Source organism: Quercus robur, chromosome 10 (assembly GCF_932294415.1).
Source record: "Quercus robur chromosome 10, dhQueRobu3.1, whole genome shotgun sequence".
NCBI lineage: Eukaryota > Viridiplantae > Streptophyta > Magnoliopsida > Fagales > Fagaceae > Quercus > Quercus robur.
Window position 1 is genome coordinate 37,467,076 of NC_065543.1, and position 18,780 is coordinate 37,485,855.

Sequence of the window (18,780 nt, forward strand, 5' to 3'; positions counted from 1 at the left end):
TTTGATCTTGAATTGCACAATTAAAAAATCGTTCATAGATGAACCCAAGGGGCTTTTTCAATCAAATAGTTAAAAAATATAAACCCTGGACATCAGTTTAAATTTAGCTTCTCTTTGACATTTAGCAGGTCTTAAGATCAATTTTTCCTACGGTGACAAATGCATAGTGAAGATATTATTTTTTGTACAAAGTTTGGATCCAAACTGGTTTGGAGCTATCTTTTCCAACCTATATTATACGATTATTTATAAGACTATTTATGTTGATTATTTAAATAAGTCACATGACTAATACTAAAAATAGATGGTTTCTTCAATTGTCTCATAGTAGATTGAAGAAAGATATTCCAAGTTGGTAGCATTTGCTTATGAAATCTCTCTTCTATACAAAGGTGGAGCTGAGGGCTCAATGGGGGCGAATTGCTCCTTGACCCCCACCAAAACTCACCCCTTTATATGCCTCTTTAATTTTTTTTCCCTTACAATTTGTGTGTGTGTGTTTATATATATATATATATATATATAGGAATTCTGTTTGGTTCATTGATGGATAATTGGATATAGAGAATTTTTGTGGAATGATAAGATTGGAAATGTGTAGCACATTATCAGCAAGTGGTCAACAACATCAAAAAAGTAGATTTACAAGAAATGCGAAATGAACTCTACTTCTTGTTTATATAATAGGTCTCCTTCCCATCCAGTTGTATGCATTCCCATTTCATAATATATTTTAAGATGGTTTTGCTTTCTGTCAATGGAATCCTATCCTTCCAAAATGAACCATGGTACAGAAAGTAATCAGAAAAAAGACGACAGGGCTGATTCAGAAACCCATATCAAATACAAAGAGATCATTGCAACCCTCCCAAGAAGTAATAGACGTAATTGGATAGTTGATCTCTACTAGTTTGAAGGTTTTTGGTTCCCTTTATGACTTTTGGAAGGACTCTTGTTTGCTCAAGACTATTTCAGGCCTCAGCCCAACGATGTGATTCTGAGTAGCCTTCTAAAATCTGGCACAACTTGACTTAAGGCTCTGAGTTTTGCCATTTTGACAAGATCTTCTTTTGATGAGTCTACAAGCCCTTTACTCTCTACATTGTCACATGACTATGTACCCTTCTTGGAGCTGGAAATTTGGTCAAACCTTCTGTTAGGGTCATATTTTATATGTAATTGGCTAATTTTTTGTCAAAATGCACTTTACTTGTAAATTGGATAGATCTAAGTTGGGTTTGATTTACAACAAGTGGTTGTATTAAAGACATGAAGATTGATCCAAGAAACAAGTGAAAAAAAGTTGTTTTACTAATGACATAGGGTTTTGTAACCAAGAACTTCCTGATCTTCTTTGTTGATGAAGTGAAGAATTTTGCAACCAACAACATCATTCAAGTTACTGGAGTTAATCACGTACTGAGATTCGTGCAAAAAGTTAGTTATAGAGTGGAGATTTGTGCATCAAGGGAAAGAATGCTATTACAAGATCAAGTCTAGTTGGGTATGGGAGCAAGGGTTCAACTGTAGGTTGGTATTTCAGGATAGGTTAGGGTAGTGATAAGATTTCTTATACTTGTAACCACTTAATTATTGATTAGTAGATTATTAGAAGTGGTGATCTTAAATTCAGTTGGTGGAGGTTTTTGCCTTGTGAGAGGTTTTTCCCATTTGTCAACAAATCATCATGTAAATTTAATTTCCGTTGCATTTAGTTTAATTGGTGATTTGTTGGTGTCTCCAAGATTTGCATGCAATTGAACCTAATTAATCAACTTGAGTAATTGAATTAATTAACTGGGGTCAAGCTATCTTAACCCAACACCCCCATATTAAATTTCAATCTAAATATTACACTAGTGGTTACACATATTTCTTACACTTCCTTACCCAAACCTATAATAAATACTAGTTGTAAAATTATTTACTTATGTAGGGATCCAAAGGATATGATTGTGTCTCTATGGCATTTTTCTCAAATCATGGAAGATCATGATTTGAAGGATGCATTTGAGTTGTTTTGCAAAGGAGTATCTATGGGTGGACCATATTGGAATCATGTATTAGGGTGCTGGAGAACAAGTTTAGAATCATCTAAAAGGATATTGTTTACAAAGTACAAAGATCTAAAGAATGAGACTATATACTATGTAAAGAAAATGGCTGAGTTCATCGGTTACCCATTCCTCCTTAAAGGAAGAAGTTAATGGTGTGGTGCAAAATATTATAAACCTGTGTAGGTTTGAGAATTTGTCTAGTTTGGAATAAAGTTGGGGACTAGAAGGATTATCTTACACTTGAAATGGCAACACAACTCGATCAAATAACCAAACAAAAGCTAAATAGTTCTGGTTTGACTTGGCATGTCTCATCTATTGCATGAGGGGGGAATCAGCACTCTTTTCATACCTTGTATATTTCATTCTCAAAATTGTTGAGTATGGAAACTAAATAAAGTGTGGCATTAGCAGCAGTACAATCGTTTGAGAGTTACGGGGAATCTACACTTTTTTTTTTTTTTTTTTCAATTGAAAAATGAGTTGTCTAAGCCTTTAAAATGGCACCTAAGTTAAAAAATAAAGATCAGAAATCTATTATCAATAACATTTTACTCAATTAACTTTCTCTTGTCTGGTGGATTGCACCGTTTTTCATTATACATTCAAGGAAGCTGTGGGGGAGTAATGTAACCGACATCTTGACATGCATGGGCCGTGGACCATTGGCCCACGGAGGAAATGGCGAATAGGGAAAGAGCGGGTTTGGCCCAAAATGTATGAAAAGGAGGTTGAACCTGTACATGTGACAGGGCCATCACAAGAAGCCCCTTTCCTGTAGCCCAACGCCTGACAGACAAAATCATCAACCTCGGTGCTCATTAACCAAAAAAATTGCCGAGGTGACGTTGAGGAACACTTGCAAGAATCACTACCAAGGAACCATAGGATAGGAGGTAGGCCTAAATTTAAAAATAGTCACTTCTGCATTAATTAGATATTCCCATCTAATAGAAGATGCATTTATTACTAAATGATCATCTTGAACAGTGTCCTGCCCTTAATAACCCTTCAACCACCGTATATCCTTGGTGCAATGGTCACTCCACAAGTATAAGTGCTTGTGAAGTGTGAGGGGGTAAAAGTCGGAGTTCAAGTCTCCAAGAGGGTTCACACACACATATATACTTAGATTAGGCTAAAGTAGAATTTTTACCTTGTATAAAAAAAATAACCCCTCAATCTTCCCAATAGGAGAGAAAAAAGGCCTGATGAGACAAGTATCTTTTGACCTTGTCACTATCCACTACTGAAGGAGGGAGAAACTAGCATAAATAGAACCCTTTGGGGTTTAGAAAATTAGGAGAGAAAGTATTGTGGGAATTATAAGATAGATTCTTGTATTTGTCCGTGGTAATACTTATCCTCGGAGGCATAACATTTATATCAGTCTTAATCCAACTCTTTGTATTTATCAATCCTTAGTGTCTTTTTTTCCTTATATAACTCTCCCATTGTAAACTGTTCAACTGTATTTATTAAATTAATTGTGATGACCGAGGATTCGCGAGTTTACACACCACAGAATATTTGACCCACACAAAAGCCTTTGTGGATTTATGGGTTTTTATCTAGCTAGAACAATATGTAGCTTACAATTCCATCCTACATCAATTAATATTAGAGCCTTTTATTTTTCTCTTCTAATTGCTAACAAACAGGACTCTAGCGTTTTGGTGACTAAGATTATGAAGAATTGAGTTCCTTAAAAGAAACTAATTACTTCAATCCTAATTTCGTTCTTTGATGGAATAATGCACAAGTGAGATTTTACTACTTGGATTCTTGATTTGGAAGAGATTATTTTGAATATTGGAAGATGGATGTGTAAGAAATCTAGAATAGTGATAGAAAATAATATAACCCAGGGGGTTGGCCGAGTTGGTTGGGCTCTCGGTCTCAAGGTGCTTGTATTCGGCTCGACTGGGTGTGCTCTCCAGTTCGAGTCCTGCTACTTGCACTTTGAAAAGAATTTCTTGGGCCAGCGCTTTACCCCATCATGGGCCCATCCGGCGTGAACAGTGATTAGTCTCTGGTTGAAAGCCTTGAGGAAATACTGTGCAAGAGCAAAAAAAAAGAAAAAAGAAAAAATCATAGCTCCAACCATTATTGTTCAACTGATGTTTAAAGAAAAGCCCAATGCAAAGTAATTAATTTATGGGAACTGCTTTTAGCTACATCGATATCTAGCATATTAAGTGCTCGTTTGGATAGCACTTATGCTGTGTCTGTGTTTCCTCAATTTTTTTTTTTTTTTCCTTTTCAGCCGCAATAGTTGACCAGTTCTGCTGTGAACAGTGCATTTGTGCACTGTTCACGGGTCCCACAAACTCCATTTTTTATCAACTTTTTCATTAAAAATGGGTCCCACAATACTATTCACACATTTAAAAATTATTTTGCTACAGTGTTTTCAGTTTTCAGTTTTCAGTTTTCAGTTTCAGCAAAATAAGTTCTATCCAAACAGACCCTAAATATTCAATTTTGTGCCAATGCAAGTGTGATTATCAGATTATGTAGGAAGAGTTAGTACGTAATTAGACCCTGCACCCTGGAACAACTTGAATCCATAAGGTTGAGATACTGACAAAATGTGGGAGGTTTCTTATTAGGCCGAAAGCACCTTTGTTAATTTTACTAACAAAATTTGAAACTTTTTCATTAGATTGTTATGACTTGTAAATTTTGGGATTTAAATTGTTAGGTTCATATATAGTATATAGATTAGCAAACAATATATGAATAACAAGTTAATTTTTGTGTGGTTTTAGAGTGAATTTCAAGTTTAAGACTAGTGTCCTAAATATCTCAAGAATAAAAAAGTTACTATAATCTTAACACATAGTTTGACACTTTTCGTTCGATCAAGACAATTTTGATATCAATCGAGAATTGTAGATCTTGATTCTCAATCAGGCTCAATAACTCGTCCAGAGTGTATAATCAATTACCTCCAATATTCATGAAAGATGGAGGCTGACTGATGTGAAGTGGAACTGACCTTGGTGGAGGCACAAATAATCAAAGATTATTTTATTGCAGACTTCTTACCTTCTAGAAGGATTTTTCTATGTATTTTATTTTTCGTTTACTGGTATGGTGGTGGGGGATGTGGAATATTGTGGGAATCTCACAACATGTGAAACCATGAGGGGTATCTTTGGCTCTTTGCAACCACCATTCTTCATCAGAGAAACTTGGGAATGCTATCATATATGTATGGCATATGAAACCGGGTTGGAGTGGTGTCTATGTATTGTCATGCGAGAACTTGCATAGCTGATTTCGCATGTGTTAAAGAAGGTAAAGAATATTTATTCAATCGCTAAAAATTTTATAATATTAATTTAATAAAAAGTTATTAAATAGTGTAACTTCGATTAAAAGTACACTACCTATAGCACATCTGCACATACATACCGGCCACCACGAAAACACACGTGTTCTGCATTTATTGTGGTGTCTGTGTCTCATATGCTGCATATATGTTAAGAATGGTCGGTTGATATATATATATATATATAAAAGCTCCTGTGTATTCTTGTCCTTATCTCTTTGTTTTTTTCCATTAGTAGGGTTGGTGGAGCAGAAGAGAGATTGCATAGGATTCTTTGGTTACCTTTTATTTATTTATTTTTAATAAGAATCATATAACCAAAAAGATTCAATAAGCAAAACATGGGAGAAAATGGGTAAATGTCCATTTCTTTCAAACTAAGCAGTGTTTTGTCATTTTTTTCAAATTAATTAGAGAAATATTCATATTTTGTAATTCGATTTGAGATAAATCGAGTTTTAAAAAAAAAAGTTTCTGAAACCCGACGTTTTTAAGGACCTATAGTGACGTTTTGAGGACTTATAGTGGCGTTTTGTAACTCGACCCCTATGAAATCAAGTTATAGGCATTTTTTTTTTTTTTTTACCTATAACTTGATTTCATAGAGGTTGAGTTACAAAACGTCACTATAGGTTTTTAAAAATGCCACTATAGGGTTTAACTCGATTTATCACAAATCAAGTTTAAAAAAAGAGGCATTTTCCTAATTAATTTGGGAAAGAGAACAAAAAACTACTATTTTTTCCTGAAAAGGGCCAAAACATGCATATGCATATGTCCTTGTGTCTGTATTTATAAATAGATTACATACTTCTTTGGATTTGCATAGCATTTGCCAGTAATTCTCCCTCAATATTGAGTTTTCAAAATACTTGGTATACAAGGGTTGCCAACATTCAACTTCCAAAAGCAAATATTTGCAGCGTAACATCTAATTGATTTGGTTTCTATAGAATCTGGAGAGGAAGAAACTCAATCTTTGTTACTGTTGAACTTTCACTTCCTAGTTCCTAGTTATTCATAATTTCATATAGCTCCCTGGTGGGCTTCAAATATTAAAGATTGACTCATAAAAAAAAAGATTGATATTGTTAAGGACTCTATAAATTTGTCAGAAAAAGTAAAAAAAATCTGAAAATTGTACCTACAAAACTAAAAAAGTGACCTAAATTAAAAATAAAACTAAAAAAGTGACCTAAATTGAAAACAAAGACAAAAATTGTCTCAGAAAAAAGTGTGTTTTACGGGCACCGTACGGTGCCCATTAACACAACCCAAAAACAAAATATGTAAGATTTGAATGGGTAAAGACTCTAGAGAGAGAAAGAGCTGTGGAATGTAGTGGAAAAAGAGAGAAAAATAAGAAAGAAGATGTGTGGCTAGGGGAGCGTAGTTGCTGTTTCAAAGAGGGGGTAAAAACGTAAATGTACCGGCTGAAGCAGCATTCCACAAAATCAATCAAGTATTTTTTTTCCCAAACTGGGGAGAAGACCTTTTGGCTCGCTGAGAGAAAATATCTGCTCCCACCAACTTTTCACCTACAATACAAATCTACAATCATTTTAACCAAATACTCAAAAAAATTCATTTTCTCTTTCTTTCAAATCACCCCGTCTTAATACTGCAACATAAGCTTTTGAAAGTCAACATATTCATCACAATCACTGCTCTAATGAAAGAAGTGCTACATGTAAAGCATTTGAAAAGTTCATATTTTTATCAAATCATTATTCCAATGAGAAAGCATTAAGTTTACAATATTTTTCACAACAAATTAATTGTGGTAAATAATTATTGTTAATAATTTAAATTTATTATTAAAATTACACTTTTTTTTATTCACCAATAATAGTTAGTAATAATCTACTATTTAAAATTTATTATGAAAATCATAGCATTTATCTATTCTAATAAGTATTATTAATTTTGTTTGTACTTTGTAGAGAGAGTTACAAGTAGGATTTAAGTAAATGTCGTTCATTTGAGAGGGTGGAGGAAGAACCTTTTCTGTTTTTTTTTTTTTTACAAGATAGAAATTCTATTCTAACTTAATCTAATTATATATGTGTGTGAAACTTTTTCTTGAAGACTTGAATCGGTCCTTGTTCTCCACATTTTATAAGTATTTATACACTTGTGAAAAGTGACCATCGCATCAAGGGTGTACAGTGGTTTATGTTTGTTGAAACATCTCTCGACTAGATACACCTGCATCTGAAGACAACAAAACGAAGTTCCTGGAACCAGGTACATTGACAGCTACCATGAAGCGTTTTCTTAATCACCTTTAGAATTTACAACAATACCCCTTGTCCCCCCACTCTCTCCTTCTCTCTATATTTACATACTTCCTTCCAACACTGGCTTCGCAATCCAGTTCCACTCACCTCTCTCTGATTCTCTCTCCGTTTTTCAAAAAGAGAGAATAATGGGGTGGGCCATAGCTCTACACGGCGGCGCCGGGGATATCCCAGTTTCACTAGCGGCAGAGCGACGCCAGCCACGTGAAGCAGCGTTGCGCGACTGCCTAAAGGTCGGTGTGAATGCTCTCAAAGCCCAAAAGTCTCCCCTCGACGTTGTCGAACTTGTGGTACGTAAACCACTGACCCAACCCAACATGCCCAAATGTCTCTAGTCCTCTGTATAGTATCAAATATCATATAATTATAATATATATGATGATAATTTGTACGTAGAGAAATTGTCGAACCAAGTAATTTTTTTGTGTCGTGTGATTGCCTTTTATGTGTGTGTGTGTTATTTTCTCTACGTGAATTCGTGTATATTCTTAACAGCTCTTAGTGAAGGTGTTGTTCAATAAAAAAAATTGAACTAATATTTAATTAATGTTATGCATATTCTTATTCCTTTTGTTGGAAATTGACTCATAGATGTTTCTTAGTCCTAATTGGCTAGCCACAAAGTTAAAAAAAATTTATTTTACATTAGTCCTAACTCCTAATGGTTCAAAATAAGCAAATTCTCAGCACATTGTGGCTGAGAATAATTCTATTACGGCTTACAGCAATGAGAATAACAGAAATGTTCAATTAGCACTTTTAGTATTAGATACAGTTGAAATAGTAAATCTCTGGCTAAATATGGTCCTTGGTATTATGTTTCTCATTGAAGGATTTTAAACTTTGTTCCTGATTTAATTCACATTCTGATGCTACCATTGATGATTTGCCATGTATAGGTTCGTGAACTAGAAAACAATCCACATTATAATGCGGGTAGGGGATCTGTCTTAACTAGAGAAGGCACAATTGAAATGGAAGCTTCCATTATGGATGGCAACACTAAAAGATGTGGAGCAGTTTCTGGGCTTACTACCGTAGTTAATCCCATATCCTTGGCACGACTTGTCATGGAGAAAACTCCTCATATATATCTTGCTTTTGATGGAGCAGAAAGATTTGCAAGGGAACAAGTGAGTGAAAATCTTACTGTGTACTTTTGCTAGCCTTGAACTTATTTCTGTTGCATCCTTAATTTTCTGTTTCCAATTGAAGTCAATTACATGATTTTCTTTATTCAGAAAAAAGTAATAATTTTTTGATGGCAAAAGGATAGCAGTTTCAAAAATTTAGAATCTTCTGTTGTAATGCTGACAAGGTTTGCTGCCTAGAGGTCAGCATCTCTATTCTGTTCTTGGTCACAATATTAGAATTGCTACACTAGCATGCTACTGAATCAATACTTAATTTTAATGTTCCCTTTTCAGTTTCTCCTTTTTCTTTGTCAGAACAATTGGGTGAGATAGGCATTTAACTGAGTCTCTTGTTTCCAGTCATTCTGAAAACCCAATTTTGTAGCTGTGCAGTCATTATATTGGACATCCATCAATCTTTTCAGAACTTGAATTTAAGGAATGGGTAAAAAAAAGGTTAACATAATCCAACTTTTTTGTGAACTCAACAGCTGGGTTCAATTTAGTTTGTCACTTCACAAATTTAATGGGTGCTTAAGTAAGATGAGGAATTTTGAATTTTGGCTAACTCTGATATTAAATTGAACTATTTTTGGAAAAAACCCTCTGTTGCATTCCCTACCCCTTGTCTCTTGTGCTACTGTCTGTGTTAGTCATTTTTGGGCTTGAGATGTATCCCAAATGATTTATTGAGCTGTTTGGAAAATTTTTTGGATCTTTTGTGATATTTGTTTATAGTGGTCATGTTCTAAACTATTGTAGGCGCAATATTTTCCTCAAATTGAGAAGTTGTAATCAACTGCAGACTTTTTAAAATCTATGCCTCTTATGTCATGTGACTACTATTTAAGCATGTTGAGTTGAGGAAAAAGAAATCAACATTGAGATCAGTGTCTAGCACATATTTTCAGCAACCATGTTGATGCCTCAGAACATGGTTAATTAATTATTTCCTGAATGTAGCCTTATATATCTCATTAAGTTCATTCTGTGAAATAATTGCTACCAAAGGCCAACTTTCAAAACATGGTTATATGGATAACACATTTCGAATTTAAGTAAAATAAACCTGGTATTGCTTTTGATTTTTTGTCTAGATTGGAACAGAGCAAGTGATATATAGGAATTATGTTTGGTTCATTGATGCTTTCACTCTGATCACCCCCTAGTTGTAATAATAATGATGATGATGAAGTGTTGTTGTTGCTTATCCATGCATACATGTATGTATTCTAGTTATAATCATTATTATTTTAATTGCATTTACCTAGATGTGTGATTTGTCTTCATCAAATTTCTTGTGACTGTTCTTAAATTGTCCAGGATATTGAAACTGTAGGTTCAAGCCATTATAACTGCAGAAACTGTATTGTTGTTGTTATAATCATTGTTATTTGAATTGCGTTTACCTATATTTGTAGGTTATCTTCATCAAATTACTTTTAACTGTGACTTCTTAAATTGTCCAGGGTATTGAAACTGTAGATTCAAGCCATTTTATAACTCAAGAAAATATTGAGAGGCTAAAGCAGGCAAAGGAAGCGAATAGAGTTCAGGTACTTTCTTCTCTCTCCTTTTTTTTGGGAGGGTAGATAACTATGCTGAATTTGCTCTTTGAGTTGATATTGGCTTGTGAAATTGTGTTTCCTCTTTTACTTGCATGGTGCATATCTCTACCATTTTGGTTTCCCAACTGCTAGCAATTTCTTTTTCTTGGCTACAACCTAAAGCTCTTTAGAAATTTTCAGTACATTGAGCAAGCTAACAAATCATTTGACATGAGTCGTTGCTCAAGTTTCTAATGTCTGCGTGTCTAAAACCCGTTTTCCAACAATTAGTGTGCTGTGATAGTTTTTTTTTTTTTTTTTTTTTTTTTTTTTTTTTTTTTTTTTTTCGTACTTTAAGCTGGTAACTTCTTCTGTAAATCGGCAGATTGATTATACACAACCGATTCAAAAAGATGAGAAGAAAGAGACACCAACAGCTAATGGTGATAGCCAAATTGGGACGGTTGGATGTGTGGCTGTTGATAGTCATGGGAATCTAGCTTCTGCAACTTCTACTGGTGGATTAGTGAACAAGATGGTTGGTCGGATTGGGGACACGCCCATCATAGGGGCAGGGACATATGCCAACAATCTCTGTGCAGTTTCAGCTACAGGAAAAGGTGAAGCAATAATGCGGGGCACTGTTGCAAGAGATGTGGCTGCTCTTATGGAATTCAAAGGTCTTTCTCTCAAGGAGGCTGCAGCTTATGTTGTAGAGGAGTGTGTTCCAAGAGGCAATGTTGGCTTGGTTGCTGTCTCAGCCAAAGGAGAAGTCACGATGGCTTATAATACAACAGGCATGTTTCGAGCTTGTGCTACTGAAGATGGGTATTCAGAGATTGCAATATGGCCTTCTGTGCAAAACTGAGTGCTTTAGGTGAGTTTCAGTTACTTGAGTCCAGCAAGTTGCTTCAGATGACTCACTGTGAGTCACTCACTCTTAGTATTTGGCAAATGACTAGTATTTATATCTTGCTGTATTATCCAAAATAAAGGCAAATGATTGTTATTATGTGGTCGGACCAACAAGTAGGATTAACTTTTCAATAAATTAACATCACTGCACCACATTTACCACTTTACAATGCTTGTACCACTAGTGTATATATGGATCTCGAATCGAACAATCAAGATTTTCTGTCTGAGTAACTATTTTCTAGAACACTCTCACTCTCACAATATCACTTTCAATTTTGAAATTTATTTCTCTTTCTCTACCCGTCATTTTTTCTTCTTCCTACTCTTCTTTCACCGAAAAACTCCATAAACAAACCTCCAAACTTCACTTCGACACAAACCCATATCAATCCGAGTCCATTTTCAACATCTGTAGACAAATCCGAGGCAAACCCAACCCTTGAACCAACTATCACAGACCTGATTAGGGTCCTTTACGTTAAGGTCTGAATCTTCACTTTCTTTCTCAAAGGCAATAGCGAGTACTCCACCCGAGCCTCCATAGCAGTGGTGACAATAGCGTTAGCTTGAGTTTTGGATTGATTGGGATTTTTTTGAATAGGTTTTTTATTAGGTTGATTTTGAGTTGGATTTGTGATGAATTTTCAGATTTGTTTGAGTTGGTTTGATTTGGGTTGATTTCTTCTTCCTCCTACTTATTTTTGTGGATTGAATGGAGACAAGGGAAGAGAGAGAGAGAGAGAGAGAGAGATTGACGAGAGTGAGAGAGGAGAGAAAAAAAATTAAAAAAGAAAGCTACAGTAACCATGTAAATATACATTGTTATTGTAGCAATTTTTGTATTTATGCAATGTTATAGACCCGCTAATGCAGGTAGTTTTTGAGTAAAAATGTGTAAAATTGACAATTTTTTCTATATTACAATGACTAAGGTGAGTGCTCTAAGTATGTTAGTGAAATTTTTTTCAATCTCAAAGTCAAATCTTGCCTTTGGCATTGCTCTTATAAATGTCCATATCTTGGATAATTACTGTGTCATTAGACTTTTTACCCCTAGTTTCACCATCAAATTATATTGAGAATACCTTGTATATAGAATACATCTTCTTGGCCTATCATTTCCTTGTGTAATCATTTGTCTCCTTTGATGTGCAAGCCTTGGCATTTACTTTTTTTTTTTTTGACAAAGGATAGGTTTTATACGTGCAAACACACACACACACATCTCCTGATAAGTGATTTCGATATATTTTTTTTTTTAAATTAAATTTTAAGGAAATAAAATTACATATTTTTTAGGGAAAATTATTTATGGTATAATACAATAAATAATAAAATTAAATAAATCTTTAACAAATACTTTCTCGTAACATGGTGGTCAATAGAAGGTTTGTGGAATGATGGAAATGGAAATAGAAATGTCTAGCACATTATCAGCAACCATATTGATACCTTAGAAAATGGTAAAGTTATATTTGGAAAATTCATAGTTTGCATTATACTTGCAATGTAAATTTTACATTGTTGTACAACTACAATGTAAAATTTATATTGCTAGTACAAATATAAAATTTACCCTTAATATTTCCCAAATTTAAATATTTATTTATTTATTTATTTTGTTGTTTTCTAGTAGAAGAAAGAGATAAAAGTGAGAGTGATTTTTTTTTTTAATAAAGAAGAGGGAGACAATAGAATGAAATAAAGTTTCTTAAGTATCACTTGTAGCTAGTTAATAAAAAATTATAGATTTAGCATTTGGGATCTCCTATGGATTTTGGTTGTTTGAGAACTAAAATAGCTTTTTTGCAAAAATAAAGTCTCCAATGTGAATACTCTTATATATGTATCTCATAAATCAGTCTTTTGGTCTGGTTATGAGATTCCATTTGCGAAATAAATGCTCACAAAGGACAAGCTTCAAAACATAACATGATATATATGAATTAATCATGTGTGGTTCATTGATGGATTTACCTCAATAAAATAAATGGTCATGCTTAGGGATGGCAATGGGGCGGGGCGGGGCCGAAGGATGAGATCTTCACCCCCGCCCCGCATGGATTTTTCTTGCCCCATCCCCGCCCCGCCCCGCATGATGGGGAAAATTTCTTGCCCCATCCCCGCCCCTTAAGGCCCCGCGAAGACCAACGAAGCCCCGCCCTACACCGTAAAACTTTATTTCTTATTAATTTTCCCTACAACTATTACCATTTTTTCAAATAAAATGACATATTTCAATAATAAAAATATACTTGAAATTATAAATAAATTTATCCTATCAAATCAAACTAATTTTTAGCAAAAACTAAATAATATTATCTAAATGTTTAACAAGACAATATCCCTGACCCTCATCATCTTGTTCTCCAAAAATTAAAAAACAAAAACCCAGCTTGTAAAATAGATATGGATTTTAACAAGCATAAAGAAGCAGTGTTGTTAAGCAGCCAAATGCCCACACAAAATCACAAAAACAATGACACAGACACATATTTAGAGCCATAGACCCGTACCTCATTAAAAAAAATTATATTATGTTCATGATGAAAAGTAAGTTGAGAAAGATCGTATGAATCATGAATGAAATCAGCAATTCAATAGTATATAAATTTGTTTCTAATAAAGACAAAAAAAAGTTAAAATTGGTACCTTATTTCCAATTTTGCTAGAGAGAAAAAAGAGGTAGAGTCATGTTAGGTAGAATAAAATAAGCTAATGATATTTTTGTTTAAATAGTAGAGTTTTAGGGTACGATAAAATTACAATTTAACCCTTATTAATGCGGGGATGGGGCGGGGTGGGTCTAAAAAGTGTAAACCCATCCCCGCCCCGCCCCGTGGTGCGGGTCTAAAATCTCGCCCCATCCCCGCCCTACCACCTTTGCGGGGCGGGGAAAACCCGCACGGGGTGAAGCGGGGAGGGGCGGGTCAAGCGGGGCGGGGAAAAATTGCCATCCCATTGCTAACGAGTGCTCATAGGATATTGGTTAACAATTCATTTTAGGAAATTTTGACATTATTTTTATGAGAAATAGAAAAAGCTGTTAAAACGTTAATTAATTATTTATTTTTTCCTTTTTCCATGAAAATTTTCTTTAAATAAATTGTTAATCATTACTCTAAGAGTATCGATTAGCATTTTCCTAAAAACAAATACTTTCTCGTGGCACAGTGGGCAATAGAAGTTTCGTGGAATAATGGAATGATAAATATGCAAATGCGTAACGCATTATTAGCAAGTGGTTGGTGTAGCAACTAGCAACATTATTAAAATGAAAGCCTCTTGAAAACGTGGGGACAAGGCTTCATTATAGAAAAAAAAGTAGACAGACATCGCGGGCCATGCTTGTATATATTAATGTCATCAAGTTTTGCACAATGGTTGAACTCAATACATTCCCATTTTCCCAATTTATTTGAAGCTGGTTTCGCTTTCTGTCAATGGAATCCTATCCTACCAAAATGAACCATGGTACAGAAAGTAATGAGAAAAGAGACGATGGGGCTGATCCAGAAACCCATAACAAATACAAAGAGATCATTGCAACCCTCCCAAGAAGTAATAGACGTCATTGGATAGTTGATCTCTACCAGTATGAAGGTTTTTGGTTCCCTTTACAACCTTTGGAAGGACTCTTGTTAGCTCAAGACTATTTCAAGCCTCAGCCCAATGATGTGATTCTGAGTAGCCTTCCAAAATCTGGCACAACTTGGCTTAAGGCTCTGACTTTTGCCATTTTGACACGATCCTCTTTTGGTGAGTCTACAAACCCTTTACTCTCTAGATTGTCACATGACTGCGTACCATTTTTAGAGCTGGAAATTGGGTCAAACCCCCAAAATTTCAATTCAAATATTTCACTTGTGGCTACACACATTCCTTACACTTCCTTACCAAAATCTATTATAAGTTCTGGCTGTAAAATTATTTACATATTTAGGGATCCAAAGGATGTGATTGTGTCTTTATGGCATTTTTCTCAAAAATTGAGTCCTGAAGGTGTGCAAACCTCCACCACGGAAGATCTTGATTTGAAAGAGGCATTTGAGTTGTTTTGTGAAGGAGTATCTATGGCCGGACCATATTGGAGTCATGTATTAGGGTATTGGAGGGCAAGTTTAGAATCACCCGAAAGGATATTGTTTATAAAGTATGAAGATCTAAAGAATGAGACCATATACTATGTAAAGAAAATGGCTGAGTTCATGGGTTACCCTTTCTCTTTAGAGGAAGAAGTTAATGGTGTGGTGCAAAATATTATAAACTTATGTAGTTTTGAGAATTTGTCTAGTTTGGAGGTCAATCAAAGTGGACCTATGCAGTTTTTATCGGGCTTGGTGGGTAAAAATAATGCTTTTTTTAGGAAAGGTAAAATTGGAGACTGGAAGAATCATCTTACACCTGAAATGGCGACACGACTTGATCAAATAACTGAGCAAAAGCTAAGTAGTTCGGGCTTGACTTTGCATATCTCAGCTAATGCATGAGGGGGGATTCTATACTCTTTTCATGCCTGGCATATTTCAGTCTCAAAATTGTTGAGTATGGAAACTAAATAAAGTGCGACATTAGCCCAAGGTGGTACAATCGTTTGCGAGTTACGGAGGTCATTGGTTTGAATCTACCAGTGCTTGTTTCACGATTTCAAACATCATGACTAATGGTTTTCAGTGCAAGAACCACCAGTAAGTTACTTGATAAGGTTTGGTTGCTCCCTGTTTTTTCGATGAATTGGCTGATTCCTGTTAGTTTGTTATGTGAAGTGTCCATGTATTTTCTAGTGTATTGTTGAAATTGTAAGCTTGTACATAAAGTGGAATCGCAGTCCTACTTTTCTCTCTCTTTCTTTTTTCGAGGTGTTTGTAACCCTACCTTTCCTTTTCACTTGCCATTTCAAAAGACCACAACTACAGGATATAGTCTATAAAAAATACATTGCAAACTTGGGATCTTTTTGTGCCAATTTCAGCTAGCGACCCATGAAAAAACACATTTGGTTGTTTATAATTAAGCTAAAGTATTAAAGGGATGCATGAAGTCGTTATTTTCTCCAATCCCCTTTTATATTTTTACATTATTTTTCTCAATTCTTTCCAATTAGACGTAGATATGTTAATAAGGTTATTCATGAAGAGTATGAGAAACTGATTATACAAATGGGCATGCACATGTGCTACTTAAAAACTTAAGGTCGGATTGTGACACTCCCTCACAATGACACTCCTATGACTTGAATCTATAACCTTGGTTTTGATACTATTTGTTAGACCTTGAGCTGTGTCATTACATCTCAAAACCAATTGGTGATGAGAAAGACACACTGAAATCTTTTATAATATTTGATATTGTGTCTGTGGGACTGTTGTTAGAGTATTTGTAAGGAGTCGAATTGTGGTCCCCACATTAATTTTGTGTATGTGTGTTCTTAACATGCATATCAAATTTTACTTACTATTTGATTTAGAGACCCATCTTTTATGCACAATTTTAAATACAAAAAACTTGAAATTTAACATTTAATGGATGACATAGATAATGATCTCATATCATCTTGAAATGTTGCATCCATGTAGAGTATAAGAAGAAGATCTAATCTAACACTGATTTAAAAAAAAAAAAAAAATTGCATCTAATAAAGAAATATTGACTAGTGTAACATAGCTTAGAATTATACTTGTAAGGACCAAAGTTGAATTCCTAGCCTAACACGTGAATGGACTTAGGTCTAGAAAGCCCAAAACAATGAATTTGTAGAGCATGGGTTAGAAAACTGGGCTTGGGTTGATCGAACAGCGAGTTAGATAGGTTTGATGACAAAAAGATGAAAATAGACAACTGTAATGTGAAGAAAAAACTTCCTTGGCGAAGTCCGAGGACCCTAGTTCTTATGTATAGTTCTTAGGTAACGTTACAAGTTTGATTGCAGATTGATACAATGTTTCTTTCCTGAATTTTTTGATCCCTTGTCTTACTCCCTCTTTCTCATTTTATACTGTCTTCTCCTTCCATTTCCACCTTCCACGTGCACTCTAGATGGTTGATCTGGATACTTGTCCTATCAGCACTTCCTACAATTCCTCATGTAGTAGTTGTAAGGCTGAAAACCACTGTTCAGTTATCACCTCCACATTAATGCAGCTAGAGAGTTAGCTGCAGTGCATTTAATGCAAAGACAGTAGCTTTCTTCTAAGATATTTCAGGACTCCTTCTTATCTAATGTCTCTGCAATGCCTGTCTGCTCCAACTGAATTTCCGGGATCGTCATCCTTGCTGATAAACCATCTTATAGGACCTCGGCTTTGTCTAGTCGAGGACTCTTTCATCCTTAGCGAGCTCTCTTGAGTTATCATGACCAAACCCACCTTTTATTCATCAGCACAGTCTCCTCTGACAAAGACTTCTCCTCCTCGAGCAGATCCTTGTTCTCGGCTTGGGCCGTAGGCCTAATATATGGGTAAATAATGAACTCCTGGGCCCAAAGGCCCTACAATACTAATTATAACTTGAACCCAATCTTACTTTAAAATTATAGGGTTTAACTTGGACTACCCTTAAACTTTAGGGTTTAAAATGAAAATATTCCTAATCCTTAATTTCATGCAGCTAGCAAGTTCTTGTTCTGTGCTGGAAGGAACAAAAATCTAGTTTGGTGATTAATGCTAGATGGAATAAGCCTGGTGGCAAGTGGTTTAAACTCAATTTGGATGGCTCATTGTTGGGTAATCCTGGAAGAGCTAGTACTGGGGGCTTAATTCGTGATTCGAATTAACTTTGGGTTAAAGGCTTCACCCATAATATTGGGATATCTTCTAGTGTGGATGCGAAATTATAGGCTTTAAGGGATGGGCTACCCTTATGCATTTCTCTTAAATTTTGGTTGTGGAGACTGAAATTGATGTTAAAGTTGTTCTTGATTGGATTTCTAGTGAGTACAATTGTAATTTACATAATTCCTTTTTTAGTATGGATTGCAGGATTCTTATTAGTCAAATTTCTCAAATAAAGATGAATCACTACTAGCTACCATAAAACTAACAAGTGCAGGGATGCCTTAGCTAGGAAATAATTGACACTTTGTCAAAACCTTATTATTTTTTATAGTTCTTGTGGACATTTGCATGCATTTATTTTATGAAAATATGGGCTTGTACCTTGAGAGGTTGAGAAAAACCTCTATTTTCTCTAGATAGTTCAATGAAAGTCGAATTTCTACCCAAAAATAAAAATAAAAATTCTATGACTTGTAATTTGTAAATGTGTCTCACGATTCATGGTTTTATTTCTGAAATGACTTAAAGCTCGACAATGACTAGTGCTCTCTCTCTCTCTCTCTGTTTTCTTTTTGCCTTTTCCTTTGGTGATCCGTAGTTGTTCTTCATGTCGGTAGCTGAACATGTGCGTATTTATGAAACGACAGCTAAATTCCCAAGAATGAGAGGTCTCCACTCTTGAGTCCACTTGTCCAGTGAAGTGATTAGTGAGGCC

At 35.0% G+C, this 18,780-nt stretch overlaps 2 protein-coding genes across 2 annotated transcripts; both read left to right on the forward strand.

Annotated features, from left to right (window-relative positions):
* Positions 1-7,681: 7,681 nt before the first annotated feature.
* Positions 7,682-11,459, forward strand: LOC126704112 (isoaspartyl peptidase/L-asparaginase 1-like; the record flags this gene model as incomplete). Its single annotated transcript, XM_050403145.1, has 4 exons — positions 7,682-7,984; positions 8,594-8,827; positions 10,297-10,383; positions 10,760-11,459. Coding segments are annotated over 4 exons (1,107 nt in total), but the record flags the coding sequence as incomplete, so codon positions are not given.
* A 3,155-nt stretch (positions 11,460-14,614) lies between these two features.
* On the forward strand, positions 14,615-16,136 carry LOC126701933 (flavonol sulfotransferase-like). Its single transcript, XM_050400390.1, has one exon. It carries the CDS (start codon positions 14,736-14,738, stop codon positions 15,780-15,782), a length of 1,047 nt encoding a protein of 348 aa, XP_050256347.1. The 5' UTR covers positions 14,615-14,735; the 3' UTR covers positions 15,783-16,136.
* The last annotated feature ends 2,644 nt before the right edge of the window (positions 16,137-18,780 follow it).